General features: G+C 34.1%; 1 protein-coding gene across 3 annotated transcripts in view; it reads right to left on the bottom strand.

The window, feature by feature from the left end:
* The window catches only part of LOC148952048 (ras-GEF domain-containing family member 1B-like), a 421272-nt gene that overhangs the window by 48592 nt on the left and 354493 nt on the right, over positions 1 to 18187 (bottom strand). For all 3 annotated transcript variants that reach the window (XM_089089511.1, XM_089089509.1, XM_089089510.1), the window contains 2 exons: positions 16894 to 17163; positions 6816 to 7046 (listed from right to left, as the gene is read on the bottom strand). In XM_089089511.1, the coding sequence (XP_088945637.1) occupies positions 6816 to 7046; positions 16894 to 17163 (501 nt within the window). The remainder of the gene's footprint in view (positions 1 to 6815; positions 7047 to 16893; positions 17164 to 18187) is intronic.

The raw sequence follows: 18187 nt of genomic DNA, 5'->3' as shown, positions 1-18187 counted from the left end.
AGAGGAAGGTACAGCCCCAGAGGCTTAGGTAAACTTTACCATAGTTCTGTTCTCCAACAATTCTTTTTCTTTCCGGTTTTCAGCCTCCAATGCGAAAAAAAACCGTATTCAGCTAAGGAGAGGATATTTTAAATACTGTAAATTCCTACTATATTTACCAAGATGGTACAGAAATCACAAGATTGTTTTTCATTTGGACTTATCGACCGTCTAGTGCTGCTTGACAACATCGCTAAGGATCTGAGGACCAAGACTCCAAAGAAGATTATGCGTCAGTGATCCTCTCACTTATTTTTTCTAGATCAGTGATTCAGTGATATTGTTACATTATTTATGTTGTGTTACTCTTATTTCCCTGTGAAATATATTATGTTGTTTTTTCTTCTTTTTTTTTACTCCGCATTTATTTTATATTGCAGCTTATAAATCAACTTACTTACTCACTTAATATATAAACTGCAAAAATATTTACGGTGCCTGAGCGATAAATTTAATGTTAATTCAAACTAGACAAATACTTGAAAATTTTAAACTTACTTTGTTAGATAAAATCCACTCGCTACGTGATTAAGCTTACAGGTTTGAACGCCACGAGTAATACAATGTCAGTAAGAAGGCCCAAAAAACTAAAATTTGAAATTATTACAAATGATGATTCTCTGTTTTGACAAGGGATTACAATAATTCAAAAACCTCAAAAAAGAAACCCCAAATTTTGAAGCTTAGTACATATCGTTGTTAGAAATCGGACTAGCTTCAATAATCGAATATCTTTGAACAGACTCTGCTGTATGAGAAGACATTAAATTTCATAAAGAGCAAAAAGTTGGTAATTGCGAAAAATTTATATATATTTTAACAAGGGATTACAACAATTCAAAAACCTTAAAAAGAAAACCAAAGTTTTGAAGCTTAGAAAAATTGTTGTTAGAAATTGGATTTGCTTCAATAATCAAATATCTTTGAAAAGACACACAATAAAAAGACATTAAATTGCGTAAAGAGCAAAAAAACTGGTAGTTGCAAAAATATTTGCATATATTTTAACAAGGGATTACAACAATTCAAAAACCTTAACAAAAACCAAACGTTTGAACCTTAGTAGATATCGTTGTTAGAAATCGGACTTGCTTTAATAATCAAATATCTTTGAAAAAACCGCAATAGGGAAAGACAGCAATTGGTCTCAAGGTATCTGCGGTTAGAAGACAAGAGACAATGAGAATCCATATATAGAAGCCTGCCATGTGCCGGGCATAATATGATCCATGGCTTTATCAAGGATTTTCTCAGGGGAGGGGGTAAGAATTTAGTTTTTTTTTACCTGTATTTCAAAAACCAATTTGCGAATCGGAGAAATATTGTTTAGTTTGTTTTAGAAGAAATAGTATGTATGTCAGGTTTTTTGCGACCAATTTACGAGGCAGAAAAATATGACGGAGAGTGAGGGGGGTCTCAAACCAGGTACTTACCTCCCCCTGGATACGGCCCTGGCCTAGGCGTGGATGCAGCCCAGATATAGATCAAACTGAGTGACTGATAAATAGATACCGAATAGCTGAATTTTAAGCAGTCTCCTAGCGTTTCGTCTTGTCGATAGAATATAACTTAGAACAGGAAAGGAGAGCATCATCTTTGTAGAGCCAACCTGCATTCTGCCCATCAAAAATCTAAATCATACCGAGTTTCTATATGAAATTGTACCTTCACTTGGAGACTAGCAATATAAGGTCTCTGACTTAATATAGTAATATTTAACTCCTTCCTTCTAAAGTATATCATATACTTTAGGGAAAATTAATTGGAGGAAATGAGATTCGGGGGACTGCGGCTATGTCCTTTTACTAAACGGAAATTTATAATGCAAAGAAATAAGCTTCAAGAAATTGGCTGAAACTTGCCTGTTATTATCTTTTTTATTATTTATTGTATTATATCTACATATATAAAAAATCTGATTTATAAAAAAAATCAGTATAATAAAGGATATTCAGGAATTTAAGGATATCATTGCAATTCGTAAGGACTATATTTAAAAAAAATTGCCACTGCTACACCAACAATATCGCGCCCTCTTTTTTAGTTGCCACGGCATCAGCGAACAATCAACCGAAACCAATCTAAAAACTTCAAAACTATGGTGTTGCACCCATAAACGCGCAGCAGAAACATTTTGCATTATGGTGGTAGGTCTAACCCGTTGATAAAGTCCCGTCTTAATCCCCGCAAAGGGCTTGTATTATTTGATGAATTACGGTGACAAGAATCCTTCATTTACGGGCAAAACGTGAGTAGGGTTAATAGCGCTAAAACAGAACAGCATTCTGCTTTTCTTATTCATCTTAGCATTGAAGCAACACTTGTAGCAGGTTCATAAAGAAAGCAAAGTATGGCTTCTAAGCTTCTTCTACTAATTAAGAGACTAGGGAAGGAGACAAAGGCAGGATTTCTTCTTATTGTCTAGTGTACGAATTAAGATAAGGCGTGATTTGCTCTTTACAATTTGTGTATAAACTTCCTAAGGCCGTAAGGATCCTTACGGCTTTTATTCAATTAAGACGATTAAGGGTGCCGATGAAAGGTAGCATGCCGGTAAGGGTGTACTTTACCTTCCATGAATTGCAGTAAGTACCTTTTGTTTACATGAATAGGAGCCAATAAAACTAGCTACTCCAGCTATGCTTGTACAAGAAACAAACAAACAAAAAACTGCATGGACAACAACATTCTAAAAGGATATCTTCCGCTTCCTCATAGATATGAGAGAAAAATTGTTTGCTTCTTATTACATGAATTTATATATAAATAAATGGAGTGGTATCAAAAACTTTTTGAGAAGTTCTAAAAACGAAATTTGTAAAATTAGCTCTCGTTAACTCTAAAACTCTCGAAAACACTAAAAGTAATCCTCCCTAGATTTATTTTAACTGCTTTCAAACAGCAGTAAACCTGTGCTTTTGAAATTCCGCTGGAACTGAATTTGATGGAACAGAGTCATAACAAAGGCATTTCTCTAGTGCAGCATCTCAGACGTGTGACTGATATATCTAACAATCTTTTAGCCTTCATTCGACTGTATGACATTCAAGAATTACTTTATTCAGTCTTCAATTAGTAATTTGGCTGCATTAGCCATTTGGTCACGTTGGTTTGGCTGTATGATAGTCAGAAATGTCAATATTCTGTCTTCAATTGTTTTGCCATTTGGGTGAATGATATTTAACGTCGGAATTCTGCCTTCAACCGTTTAGCCACTTTTATGTTCAACTAACCAATTTGGTTTAGTGACTTGACTGTGTGATATTCAAGAATACCAAAATTATATCTGCAACTGTGGAGACACGAGGAACCCCTCCCATCTGAAGTCAAGATTGGATTAAGGCCCCCCACCCCCCCCCCCAAAAAAAAGAGAAAACCAAAAGTAGCCTAAAAACTCACCCTTATATCGTATATCTGATCCCTATATACTTTGCCAAGATGAAAAGAAAAATGGATGGAAAAATACTTGTATTTCTGGGTAAATGGAACAGGTAATGGCAGCGACTTAGTTTTTTCTTCAAGATTTCACTTTTCAGAATTAGATCGTTTCCAGAACTCATCAGAGAATTCAATCCTTTTATGAGGCGTTAGACGAAACAATGGGACAACAATAGATAAGACAAAGAAATTTATTTCTTGCTCTATCCCTTTCTTCTACTGACCAGAATGAATAAATTGATACTTGTTTCTCCAATTTCCAATTTGCAACTTAACATACCGAAAATGTAATAGCTGGTACAGTAACATCTGTCAAGTAAAACGGATATTGAACGTTTTAACCCCAAAACTACTTCGTCCTCTAGCAGGGCCGTATCCAGGATGTTTTATTTTATTTTTTTTTTGGAGGGGGGGGGGCATAAGATTAGTGCTTTTGCAAAAATGTGTTTACATGTATTTTTGTACTTTTGCACGATTCAGATAAAACTTCCAGGGAGGGAGGGAGGGTGGGGGGGGGCGGGTAAACCCCCCTGGGACATGCCCGCTAGTGAAATATATGTTTTCTAACTAAATACACTTCGAAATATATTTACTGCCGAATAATGGCGTTTTTTTCTTCGAGAAAAATTTGGTTTATCAGAAATAGATCTTTTCCAGAACCCACCTCACAATTTAATACTTTTATACAACCCTCTAAGAAATACGAGGCCAGATAATGCGATAGAAAGATCCATCTCTTGCCCCCTCCTCCCAGAAATAATACGAGAATTAATCGATTGGATCACTCTATTCTCCAGTTTCTTGTTTGAAGCTTCAGATAAACTACTAGCTTTAATGGCTCCAAAAGTAAATTTTATTGCTTTTACCACAAAAACTATTTCATTCTCTAGCAGACTCTATGCTTTTTGACCAAAAGGATTTTGAACTACCATTGTCGATGTCGTTTGATCTTTTCAAGATTACCAATCAGAATTCAGCAGCAGTAGTAATTTGTTGTTTTTTTTCTCAGGAAAAAGTAAATGAAAGCTAGCATTTAAAAAGACCGAAAGCCAAATTGAAAGGCAAATTTTACGAAAATATGTAATAGCAATGACAAGCAAGATTTGCTTTGAAATTCGCTTGCCAAATTAAGTTATTAAATTAACACTTTACGATTATCATTACTGTATGTCTCTATTTAGACGATAACAGGCTAATACGTATATTTTCAAACAGGACAAACACAAGGAGTGGGTGGGGGTGGGGGGTCAAATACCCCATATTTTTATTAAAAATTCCTTCGTAAAATTTAGTTCAGAAATTAACACTTTACGATTTTCACTATTGCATGTCTCTATTTACACCATAGCAGGCTAATACATGTATTTTGACACAGACACAAACACAAGCAGTGGAAGGGAGGATCGAATACCCCATCTTTTTGACCTAAAACGATTAGGGCAATCCCACTTTTGCCCGTTGCGAATTTCCAATATCTCTACGGAGAACTGTTAATACTAACAGTTTTAATCGTTTTTAATAGCTAATGCTTGATCTTCACTATTTTATGAATCCCTGTCTGGGGGCTCAACGGAGTCCCATCTTCCATGGGCGCCCATATGGGGGATAGAGGGGGGATCCAGCCCCCCTCCCTGGCTGAATGATGCTGCCTTATATTTTATATTTTTGTTTTGAGATTTCTATTATACAGTATCAGAAGTTCCGATTAGACCAGCTAAGCCCCCCCCCCCATAAAATTCAGCTTATGGGCGCCAATGCCATCATCGCACTCAGAAACCTATGGCTCCGTTCATACAACATATGTGAAAATGAGAAACGGAAAACTTACAACTGGCTGTTGGGCATCAGTCAACCCTCTTACTCTCAGTATGACCAGAGAAAAGTAGAGGGGGCTTCAGATTGGGACAAATCTTTGGCACTTATATCCTCACTTCCCAATACACGCTCCCCAACCTTGATTCTCTTTTTTTACCAACTGATTTATTTTTATTATTAAAATGTTAATGAACAAAATCTTTCTTTTTTTATAAACAAAGCGCGAAATAGATAATAAAGACATAGTTTAAATACAGATTCACCACCAGCAGTTTAGTTGCGATCATAAAGGTTATACCACTAAAACATTGAAGTAATTTGTTTTTAAATTAATATAAAGAAATGAATTAGAAGATTAATACAATAAAAATGAATAATACATATAAAACAAAATAAAAACCGAAATAAGAAATCGAATCAATAACCATTGAATTAACATAAAAATCTGTATCAAAGGGAGGGTCGTAAAAACTTAAAAGCGAGCTCATTGGACTGGAAATTAAAAACTTCTAGTTTCTTGTTCAAATGTCGAAAGTGATTGGGCTAAAGTAAGATGTATTTTTCCCAAAAAAAACTATATTCTTCCCAGTGTTTCATTTTTGTTGCAAATATACAAGATAATGCAGCCCATATGAATTTTGAAAAATTAAAAAGTTGTAAATACACAAGTGTGTTCACGGGAACAAACACAGGAAAAATCAAAGGAAAATGGGAATGAAGCAACACAGGATGGATGGAGTACAGAAACGATAACATAAGCGATAACAGAATCAAACAGAGGAAAACATACAGAGACAAACGAACGAAGAAGCAAAGGAAAATAACCGCGAAGGTTGAACAAAAAGAGGAGCGAACACAGTATCAGGAACAGGAACAGAAATGGGAGAAAACATTGCATTTTAAGATCGAAGCAACACATAAAAATGCAAGTGGTTATAAAAGAAATAACAAAATTGAATTTATTCCCATTAGCAAATACATTTTTTCACAACAAACTGTATTTTTGGCAGTTTTCAATTGTGTTACAAACAACCAAGACGATATGGTTATAATCATGGTTGCAGCAGTAGCTACAACCTAGTAAAGGTAAACAAAGCTCCAAATAGATAATGAAAAAGTATAGTTTTGCCATCAGGACTTGAATGGCTACCATAAAGCTTAAGCAAATACGTGGTAAAATTAATAAACTAAAAATCAATTATAAACTGACATTAAATTACAACAATGGAATCCATTAAAAAATCAGTCTTACGAAGAAAGCTCAAAATAGATAATAATGAAAAAGTATAGATATAGATTCAACATCAGAACTTAAATGGCTACCCTAAAAGTATTTAAGTCATTAAATAAATATATCTTTGAATTATTACAAGATGAATCAATAAAATAAAATAAATAAATTACAAATAAATTACAAAATAAAATTAAAATTTTATTAATAGCCATTGAATCAATTAGAACATCACTATTAAAAACAAAGCCCCAGACAGATAATAAAGACAAAAGTATGGATACTGACTCACCACCAGCACTTGTGTGGCTACCATAAAGCTTAAGCGATTAAACCATTGAATATAAGATTCCAAGTTTCTTGTTTTCTTCATATCCTTAAAAGAGGTTTCGATGGATGGATTCTCCTTAGCAAAGGCCTGAACAAATTCCTCAGGGCCAATATAAGACAACCGCTCTAATTCGATTTGAGTCAGGTTCTGTGCCAATTCTAACGGACTTCCACAGACTTCAGTTATATCCAACTGGAAATACAATATGATTAACACTGAATAACTAGTTCGAACTGGCTACTAGTTTGAAACCTAGGAAATAGTAGTACTGGTAAACTGTCGGGGATGTCAAAAAGAAAATTTAACACTAAGGGTGCATACTCTGTCGAATGACTATAATTAAAGATAGAAAGAGGCGAAGTATTGTGACATTTTTTTGTTTAATAACCATTAATTACGATCTGAATGTGGGACGACCCATTTACGCGTGAAATTCCTATGGGGTTCTTTAAAATGAAAAAAAATGATGCTCAACTTAGAAAAAAAAACTAAAAATAAAAAAATAAATAAAAGGATCACCCAGAGGTATATTTTAAAGTTTCGAAGAGCACACAGAAAAACAAACAACATGAACCTTGTTAAAAAAAAGCCGTTAATCGTAAAATCAACAATCAAATTTAAAGTTTCCGGCTAATCAGTGGTGCTGATTAGCCAGTAGCCAGTTTTATGCTAACTCAGGCCTGTGGTGGCGCAGTGGGTTGGATATCAGCTTGGGAAATGAAATTCCCATGGGTTTTTTAAAATGAAAAAAAAAAAAATGATGCTCAACTTAGAAAAAAAAACTTAAAAATAAAAAAAATAAATAAAAGGATCACCCAGAGGTATATTTTAAAGTTTCGAAGAGCACACAGAAAAACAAACAACATGAACCTTGTTAAAAAAAAGCCGTTAATCGTAAAATCAACCATCAAGAGCTTATAAAGAGGCAGTTTTAGTTTGCGAAAAGGACTTAAAAACCGTTAAGGACATGAACAATGTGAAACAAGATATAAAGAGAGATTAATGATAGTATATCCCCATTATAGAACGAATAAAAATGATACCTTCGGTGCAAAGGCCCAATGAAGTGAAATGATTTTTTGAATAGGTGAAATTCCTCCACCTCTCCAGCATTTGTGTTGTTAAATATAAGAATGTAAACTGTTCTGTCGCACAGACAAATAGTTTGTAACAAGAATCGAGCTGTTAACCCGCGGCATCCATATTACAGGCTTAATCAAAACATAATTCCGTGAATGAAGGGTGATTATAACCCTCCTTCATTCACGGATCCATAATTATGGATTTGTTTTGATCGAGCACGTTGCTTCATTTCATGGTGGCAAAAAGCATACTTAGGATGAATTGAATGCATTTGTATTAATAAAGAATGGTCCAACAGCTTTTATGGAAAGACAGAAGTCTCTTTGATTTAGCTTATTAGAGATGTTGCCAAGTTTTAAAAGGATTTGTCATTGAATCTCTTTTAGGAATAATAAAAGTTTTTCTACGTTCTTCTAGTTCTTGTACGAATAACGAGCAAATAACTAGAAGCCAGAATCATTTTGGAATAAGCTAGTAGATTAGCTTAGTTGTAATCGATGCTCGTGTCAAAAAAACAATGCAAATTGACAAGTTTTTGTAAGTTCAATGACCAACGAGTATACCAATTAAGAAGGGAATACATCCTACCCACTAAAGAGGGGCAATGGTCATTCTGGACTGTAAAGCATGTGTCGATGGACAGATTAAATAACGTTTTCATTCTGTAATGATTTTAGAATCCAATTATATACTGAAATCTGACTATGATATTATAGGGGAAACCCTGACTTTGTCATAATGCTATAAATTGGTTTTAACTTTGGCCTTTACTCAGCTTTAATTAGCGTTTTATTAATTAATTATTCGTATTTTCATTTTCAAGATACCGGGAAATCAGAGGGTCAGAAACTAGAAAACTGGGACAAAAAAAAAATGATAGTATGCTCTTCTTTTCTGGAAAAAAGTTCCGGAACAAGGAGACAAAAAGAGATACATAATTTTTTTTTAACTTGGTTTAGAACAGTAAAGACTAGAAATTCCTAATTCCATTATTTACTATTTTACTGTGGGGTTTAAAAATAAATAAATTAATTAACATAATCAAACACTTTTTCGCTCTTAACTCCATGCAGACAACCGATAAATATCTAGTGAAACAGTATCAAGATTCAAAGCGTTTCTAAGAAAATTCCTTAGATAATAAAAATAAACTCACAAGAGACTAGGGAGGAACAAAAGCATACCATGATATTATTTCTCCATCGAAGAATTTTGCGAAAACATATTCTCATTAATGACATTTTTAATTTTCTTTTTTATTCCCCTTTCCTAGTTATTAGGCGAATGCCTGATTCCTGCGAAAATATGATCAACTTTATGAGTTTTATCCACTTCATACATTTGACGAAAGTTCAATATTTTCACAAATATGTTTTTATTACATTTGGCATGTTTCTACTGGCAGCTTTTCAATTTAAATCTAATGAATTTTTATAGTATTAGATTAAAGGGATATTCTCTCAATAGGAATTGCTCTAGAAAAAGAGAAGTAGTAAACATAAAAAGAATTTTGAGTCAAATTAAACAGAGGCGAAATAACGACAAAAATTTAATCAAAAGTCTATATGAAACGACAAATTGATTAAAATTTAGAATAAAGAGAAGACTTACAGAAAGGTAAAAGTTTATTTGTGTTGTTTACATGGTGGCAAAGGTGTATTTTTGCCAAACAAAATCGCCTTCAAAAACACACAGAGTTGAAAAATTAAATACACAACTATGTATATATATATATATAAATATATATATATATATATATATATATATATATATATATATATATATATATATATATATATATATATATATATATATATATATATATATATATGTATATATATATAACGGAAAACTCGAGGAGTCATGAAATATTTTTCAGTCAACCAAATTTTCACTCTTAGATTATTAATTGAAAATTATCTGTGTTATCAGACCTCTTTTGTCCCCAGTTCAATAGATTATGATCAGGCATTTGATTCAGGTGTAGAGAAGCTTAAGGTAGGCCCAATCCTTGCATGGTACACCACATAAGTACATTGAAGTGATTAGTGCTATGTACGGGAATGATAGATCGGGAAGATAAAAAAATACCTAGACTTATATTATTCACGATTTGGGTTTCCTAGGTGAAAATGTTAGCAAAATGAATGAGTTTTTCAAAGTATCAGGAGCTGAAGGTGCAAGAATAGATTTTAAAATTAATATTAGGCAGACTAAGTCACTTACACTAGGAGTGAAGACCATGGATGCAGTGAAAATATAAAGAGTAGAAAAAGTAGAACTAAGATTAGAATACTGGAAGTTATGGTATTAACGGTGGTCAAGCATGGTTCTCAAACGCGAGTACTGCAAAAACCGAGGAAGATTTTTTAAATGTTTCAGAGGAATTGTCGAGGAGTAGTAGTAGTATTCAAATACCCTTAAGACACCATATCCTTAAATGTGAACATTAAGCCTCCCTGACTATCAGGAAATATTAAAGAGAATTTACGTTGTAATCGTAACACGCTTTTATATTTAGTTATGAAAATGTTAATTTTTTCAGGTAGTTAGAACAAATTGGTTTCTACTTGTAAGTGCATTTAAAGATCAAATCGGGTTTTCTATTTCTTCTTTCTTTTCATCCTTTGATAAATCTTTCAATCAATTTGACTTCATGTTTACCCAGTTTTATACACATTTTTCATATCTCTTCAAGGACCTTTCAAGACCTTTGACTATGCAAGATTGACATTTCTCGCTTCTAACGCTTTACCAAGAGACTATGCTTTCCACTCGTTCAAGAGAACCAATACCCATAGCTGTAACAGGCTAATGATTGAAAGATTTGTAGAAGAAGTAACTGATGACCAACAAAAAAGTCTCTAGATAAAGGCATTGAATAAAACTCCGTCGATTTATACCCAGGTCATATTATACTCACACTTAGGGCTAAAATCAAATTTACATGCGATTACCCCCTCCATTATGTATCCCGTACGTAATTTTTTAATAGAATGAACAACGTTCGAATTTTAAGTATAGAATGTACGATTGAACAATCAAATTGAAGATTTAAAGCATCGTTTTTGACGAAGCGTTAGAAAAGATGCAAGCTTGGAACAACACATTTCTCGTCTGTAAGATAAAACTGACGAGAGAAGACATTGTGTTAGTAGGCAGTAGTTGGGAACAGAGTAGTGTTGATACAAGTCTTTCAGACCAATTTCTTGACATTTTAATTTCCCACTTCTATCGTACAAGTCTGACGTCGAAATCAAAAAAGATCATTCATAAATCATGGCTTTTTTCGACAGGCGTAACTATGATATGGCATCGACGTTGGTCTTTGAATGGAAATGCCATTTTCATACCTAAGACACTTACTATCCCTCAACTATGCGAGCAGAGTATGGTGAACTGATAATAGAGAAATTTTAGCGCTTTAACGAAACTAGCATTACTGGCAGTGGCAGCAAGGCATTGCCCAGTAGAAGTAGGATAATGGAAAATAAGGTTAACTTAATCTATTTCAATTCGGATTTTAATAAAGGTTAATGTTTATTTGGATCCAACATGAACCGATCTGTAAGTAGGCTGATTCTTCATTTTTTTTTTTTTTTTTTTTTTTTTATGCGTTTTGGGTCTTTTATTTTTCGCCAAGCCTAAAGCAAAGGTAAAAAAAAGATACAAAAATAAATATAGCTAATATTTCTATCTAGGACTTAATAATTAGTATAACAGTCTGAGTAATACTAGATGACGTTAGTTGTTTTTTCTTAAAGACAGACTCCAGTTTCCTGCCTTTCTCATAATTTAAAGCAATCTAAGCGCCTTTTTCTAAATCGTTTCATCCCCATACAAACGCAACAATTAGAGAAACAAAACAGTGATTGGGGAAAAGCCGCTTCTTTAAAAACGGATATACCGTTCCACCAGTAAAAACACATTATTTTTCAAATCGCCCTTGATCTAAAAGCATTCCCTCCAGTTACTCTGGTCAGGGGATACATGGATATTTATAGCTCTGAGTGACATTAAAGATAAAAGTTACAGGAATATAAATTACGGGAAGATACATTTCGCTAAATAAATCCTAAAAATAGAAATAAAAAAGCATCCAAACAAAACATTTAGGTTTCTAGGATACAGTATTTCTTGTAATTCCAAAGGCGGACAAATAGACGACCTGCGGATATTAGGATATTAGGTTGTTAATGTGGCGACGTCTCTTGGTTTTTACTCTGGTTTCTCTGCTTTGATCTCACGTGAGTATGAACAAAGACCTGCTCTCCCACTCGGTGGCTGGTAGAATCTTCAGAATCAACATTGGTACCTTTGCCTATAATCATCTTAACCCCTTCAATATCGCCATACATAAAAGCAAAAATAAGAGAGTTGTTATCGCCAGGCTTTATTCCACTTAACAAAGCCAAGGCCAAATGATCCCACAGATTATTGTCTACTGAGTATTACTGGTCAGTTCCAAGTAATAAATTAAATAGTCTACTAAATAATAGGCAAAGTTTTTTCCAGGTGAGGACAATTACCATCCAATGTCCTCAATCCACCCTTATCTCAAATATAGCTTCCAACAAAGGTTCTTTACAAAACTTTACAAAAAATTATGGTCATTTTACTCTTTGTTCAAATTATCATTCAGGGACTCCAATACCGAGGAATCTTTATGATCCAAAACTAATTTCTCCTAAAAGTTTAAACACAAAATTCACCATCTTTGTTTTTAGACTAAATTCTTAGCAAGATATTAACTCCTTAAAGTTTCTTGAAGATCGGATAAACAGTGTAGTAATTGAGTAAACGACTGGCCAACAGACACACCTACATTCGCTTTCGTATGATCGTGGTTGCAGCAATAGCGGCAACCTGGTAAAGAGCAAACCATGGCCAATAGTAACCAAAAGTTTAAAAACAAGTTTAGAATATTTAGAAAATTATTTTGGTTCGTCAGAGAGTAATGACTTACATAGATTACCATCTTGCTTTTAAAATAGCACGTGATTGAGCGGTGGGTGAAGCTTTGACCGGAAACTCTAGGACCAAAGGTTCCATCCTCCCCGTCAGAAGTCGTTCAAAAAGAGACGACTTTCGAGGCATGTACAGCTAAGAAATTGACACAGCTTCAAACTTCTGTGCTGGCCTCACGCGACTTTATGTAACAAGTTTCTTATTTTTCTTTTCTTTTTTAGATAAGAACCACTATGTCCTATATCTCAAAAATGAACATCAAAAGAAATGATTCCTTTAACGACAATTTTTTTTTCCTTTTCTTCAGTCCATCTAATTTTATTTACAGAGTAATCCACGTATTTAGAATGTATTTGTAGTTTCTGTAATAAATGCATTGAGTGCTCCACATCATTTTAGAAAAACGGCTTAAATTAAATTAAACGATATTTCTCAGGCACCATACCTCCTTCCAGCTTCGATATTTTCCGTTTTTTACATTTTTTAATCATATTGCCTGGTTGATGAGTTGTTGATGAATTTCATTTAATGTGATTCGGTTATATTACTTTCGATTGCAACAATTGATAACGGAGACTTTACATTACGTCGATCAACTCAGGATAAACCTAATCAACATTGCGCTGACAAAAGAACAAGTTATGAGAAGAATATATCCCTAAGCAGCTTACATTTACAAGCGGTTGGGAGCAGTAATCAAGTATACGATATGATATATTCCAACTCCTGAGCCAAATGGGCTACGTGGCACAAAAAAGTACAACAAAACGAAACATGAGAAAACATATTCACAGAAACACCAATTCGACCCCCATTATGCATATACTTTATTTTTCAAGTTCTTTTATGTTTATAATTATTATATGTAATTTATATATCTTAGTATAACTCGCTTATTCTTATAAATAAAATGTTTTAAGAGATATTAACATATTTTGAATAATATATTTATGTAATAATATATTTCATTTACGACAGTGGATTGGTATTCCTAAATTAGAGTTCAAAGACATACTACTACTACTACTACTACTAACAACTCATCGCAGCACCAAGCCGCCTGAAGCCAACACAGCTACGCACGCTCCTCCTCCACCCCAATCTATTCAAAGCCTCCCTTTTTACACCCGCCCACGAAGTTCCCATTTCCTTTAAATCTTTGTTTATGACGTCCTCCCACCCCAGACGGGGACGACCTGCTTTCCGTTTAGCCCTAGACGGTTGGCTGAAAAGAAAAATCTTCGGCAATCTGTAATCCTTTATCCGCACAACGTGCCCTAACCACCTCAACCTTTCTTTCATTATAGACCTAGAAAGCGGTATTGAACCACATTTTTCGTATAGCCTATTGTTTGAAATACGGTCAGTCAGCCGGGTACCCAGAACAATCCTTAAGCAATTTCTCTGGAAAACATCTAGCAAATCTTCATCCGCTTTTCGGAGCGTCCATGCTTCAGAGCCATATTTGACCACTGTCATCACTGTAGCTTCTAATATTCTAATCTTGGTTTGCAGATTTAACACTGTTTTGTCTTTACTCTCACTGTGTTTCAGTGCTCAGCAGATCCACAGCTTAAATTTTTTTTCGAATTTACTATGCCAGAAATTTCACATTCGAATTTAGTAACGAACCACTCAGAAAAAAATGGTGTTGTATTCTATTGTTAATATAAAATATACAAAAACTATATTCTACCACTAGCCTACTGCCCTAATTTTTCTTTTCCAGAATCCTTACTCTAAATTTTTACATTAATTAATTTGAAAAAAGGGCTTTTGAAACGTTATGCCTAAAAAGATGCTTTTCGGAGTAAAGACCTTTCAGGAACTTTGAAAGACCGTGAACATCATGTGGCAAATGCCAAGCGTGGCAGAAGTATACCAGACATGCCGCAAGGAGGCATGGTGTGGCGGAAGTATAGATGAGCGTTACGCAGAATTTAACCTATACCCAGTGGTAGAGAGAGAGAGCATCCATTGGTTTTGGACGGTTTGCCCCCGCTCAGAAAAGACAGCTGCTTAAAGTAGATTCATATCCTACTATTATATCTTAAAAGATTCTACTTTACATAGTGAATGATTTTGAGACTAAAGTAAACCCTTTTTTTATTTGGTGTTGCCCGACAAGCTTTGCTACTAATCTTCCTTCTCTTTGCTAGTACAGTTATATTTTCTTGCTTACAGTTGACCATGCCAAATATTTCACAGGCTAAATTTGTAATAAAGCGCCCAGCATGAGATAGCCGCATTGCTTGGAACTTCGTGACATGCAATATCGCGTGAGGAAGCTATGAGACGTGTTAGAGAACATTCAAATTAGGTGGCACATTTCACGCTATTCAGAAGTTAATGAGAATTCACTATAGCTTTTTTTCCTTCTTTTGGAATAAACCGGTTTTTTCCTCTCTGACAAACAAAAACAAGATTTTAAAGAACTAAAAAAGATTCTCAAAGCAGTTTGATAAGTAGCAAAAATGAGAATATTTATGCAGAAACCATTGAGCCAAAGCGTAAATAATCGCGTCAGAAGCATAACTTCACTCCTAGAGCTAATTTTTTATGTTCTAATTACAATCTGCTTAACAAAGTTTCGAAGGGGTATCGTCGTCATTCTTACCTGTATTCAGGAGTGACAAATTTGTCGATAGACAAAACCATTTCTGAGGGGGTTTGGCACAGGAGCTTGCGCTGATTTTCTGAAGATGGATAAGAAATTCGAACAAGCCAACAGGGCTCGGTCAATACAGAAATGCTTTTACAAAATGTGGCTGAAATTTCTAAATTATTAGTGCGGTCCATTTTCAGTTCTAAATTAAATAAAAAAAACGTTTTTTTTTCAACTGAAGGTAAGGAGCTACACTAAAACTAAAAACGAACGGAAATTATTCTGCATATGAAGGAATTGTTCCCCTCTTCCTTACTTTTCACACTAAAGTTTTTAGCACTTTTCAAAAATGCTTCCTATTCTAATTAAACGCCACTTGTTTTTGAGGATTTGTTCTTAAAAAATTGGGACAAACTGTCAAACTTCAGCGTAAAGAGCAAGGTACTGATGAAGGATCAATCCGTTCATATACGAAATAATTCCTGCTCGTTTTGAGTTTTAAAGTTTCTCCTTACTGTCAGTTAAAAAGTTTTTTTTTTATAATTTCTGATCGTTTTTTAAAAAATGCCGGTAAATCTGACTTACCCTCCATGCAAAATTCCTTCCTCTGATGGGAAAATCCTCTGTGGAAAGTTCATCCAAAGTAAAATACACCCTCCACTGTAAAATTTCTTCCACATAACCTCTTGTAATATATCATACTTGTAACCTCTTGTAAATGCATGCAGGATAGAAACAAGAAGAGGACAAACCAAATAAAAGTTTAGTTTTTGTTTCTTTTATAGATTATTTTGTTTTCTTTATTCAAGTATATTTTTTTAATCTTTCTTTTTCTCTCTTGTACGTTTGTGTGAAATATTTCACTTGTTCAATCACGACATAAATGATCTATCTATCTATCCCAATGCCACCATTCTAACTCTTTTATTCTTACTTATCCTCCAGCTCTCCAGCCCCCTGTTAAAGCAAAAGAACAGGATGGATTTCACAGGTTGCACTAAGTTTCAAACCCTCCCCCTTTTTGAGTTAAATTTTTAAGTTTCTTTGTGCTGGTTAATTTAAGATATATATATAAATTTACATTTCAAGGCTTTCATAGCCCTCCTCAACTATTTCCACCCAGGTCCCTATCTATTCCTGCATTAGCACTACCATTAGAATTTCACAATAGTTGAATCCTCTCCGTTATCATTTTCTGTCTCATTTCAAAATTTCAAAGTCAACTTTCCGATTCTCTTTTACAACATTAACATTTTATACTGTTTTAGGCTAAACTTGGCTTTTTACAAATTCGTCAAATTTTGTCAGTGAGTCTCAATCTACACTACTATTGCATTTTCACATTATTTAGAAAAAAAGAAAAAAAAAAGAAAGGAAAGGTACCACTATTCCATGATCCATAATTGAAGCTGCAGTATCTATACTTGTTTTTTCCAGGAATTCTTCATATTTTTCTAGATCCGTCAGTTTATGAAGCAAGTTATGGAGCATTGTTGAGACGTCCCTTCGCAGTCCTGGATCAAGAGTCACGCAACGCTGTGTAATGTTACGAACGTGGGCCATAACACGTTCGTCACGGAAATCATAAGGGAACGTTTCCATCCATTCACCAAGAAGCTGGACCAGGTGATAACAAAATCGACCCAAATTCGACTAAAAAAGATACATCTCTTGACAAAAACACTGCATCAACGCGAAAGAGGAAGAACGAATTACGCATATAAATTATAAACGACAAGTTAACATATATGACACAAGTAAATAGATAAATATACAATATTAAGTGAAGCCTACGTGCCCCAATCTCCCCGGTAAAGAGTAGCCCTTTAAAGCGAAGCCCAAACTCGAGCAAATAGGAATTTATTACACAAAAAAATTAATGAATCTTCTCACTGCAGGAACGTTTACCAAGAGGTCCATCAAGCACTTGAAGATTAAATTGAATTTATCTTGTTTGTTAGTAAATTCAATTTACTAACAAACAAGAATTTTAGCAAATGCGGGAGTGTTATTTTAACACAAACACATATTTTTAAGACTGTTTTGCCTGATAAGTCCACATTGATTTTTTTTTATTTTATTCTTATTTTGAAATCTTTAAGCTTGGAAAACATTCAAATACAGAAAGTTAAGAAATTTTTACAGTCATATTTATGTTTCCCGTAACAGAGTTTGGCAAGTCTAGTTCCCAATGTTTTATCCCGTTACATTTATAATTATTGGATTCTTAAATGCTAAAGACACTCCCCTGTCCACCAAAGTCATCAAGACTAAAGGCTCTTATCCCCCCTCCCTGACATTTTCAGCGCCATTTATTTCTTAACTTGGAGCATTCTCGTTCTTTTCTATTCATAATTTTTATATGCTTGGATTCCAAGAAGGTGGAAGCTAAGAAAATCTCCTAAAAGATGGTGCCAAAATACGTATGCTCGAATAACAATTATGAATAAAATTGAAATAAACGTCGATTAAGAAGAAATCACTCAAGCTCATGGACACTTAAATATTCTTACAAAAATATATTAGAAATGATCTCTACTGGCAAAGGGTTCTATGAATATTCAAAAGCAAAAGCAAAAATAACTTATTTCATATTTTTAATTATTCAAGGACAAGTTTTATGCCTATTTTAGTCTTTAACAACTTTTAGTTTTGCTGGGTAGCACGACTCTTTTTA

The sequence above is a fragment of the Artemia sp. Qi Xiang Cuo genome, chromosome 5 (assembly GCF_049724085.1).
Source record: "Artemia sp. Qi Xiang Cuo chromosome 5, ASM4972408v1, whole genome shotgun sequence".
NCBI classification, from domain to species: Eukaryota; Metazoa; Arthropoda; class Branchiopoda; order Anostraca; family Artemiidae; genus Artemia; species Artemia sp. Qi Xiang Cuo.
The sequence above is the reverse complement of the archived record's forward strand: the minus strand, read 5'-3'. Positions and strand labels throughout refer to the sequence as shown.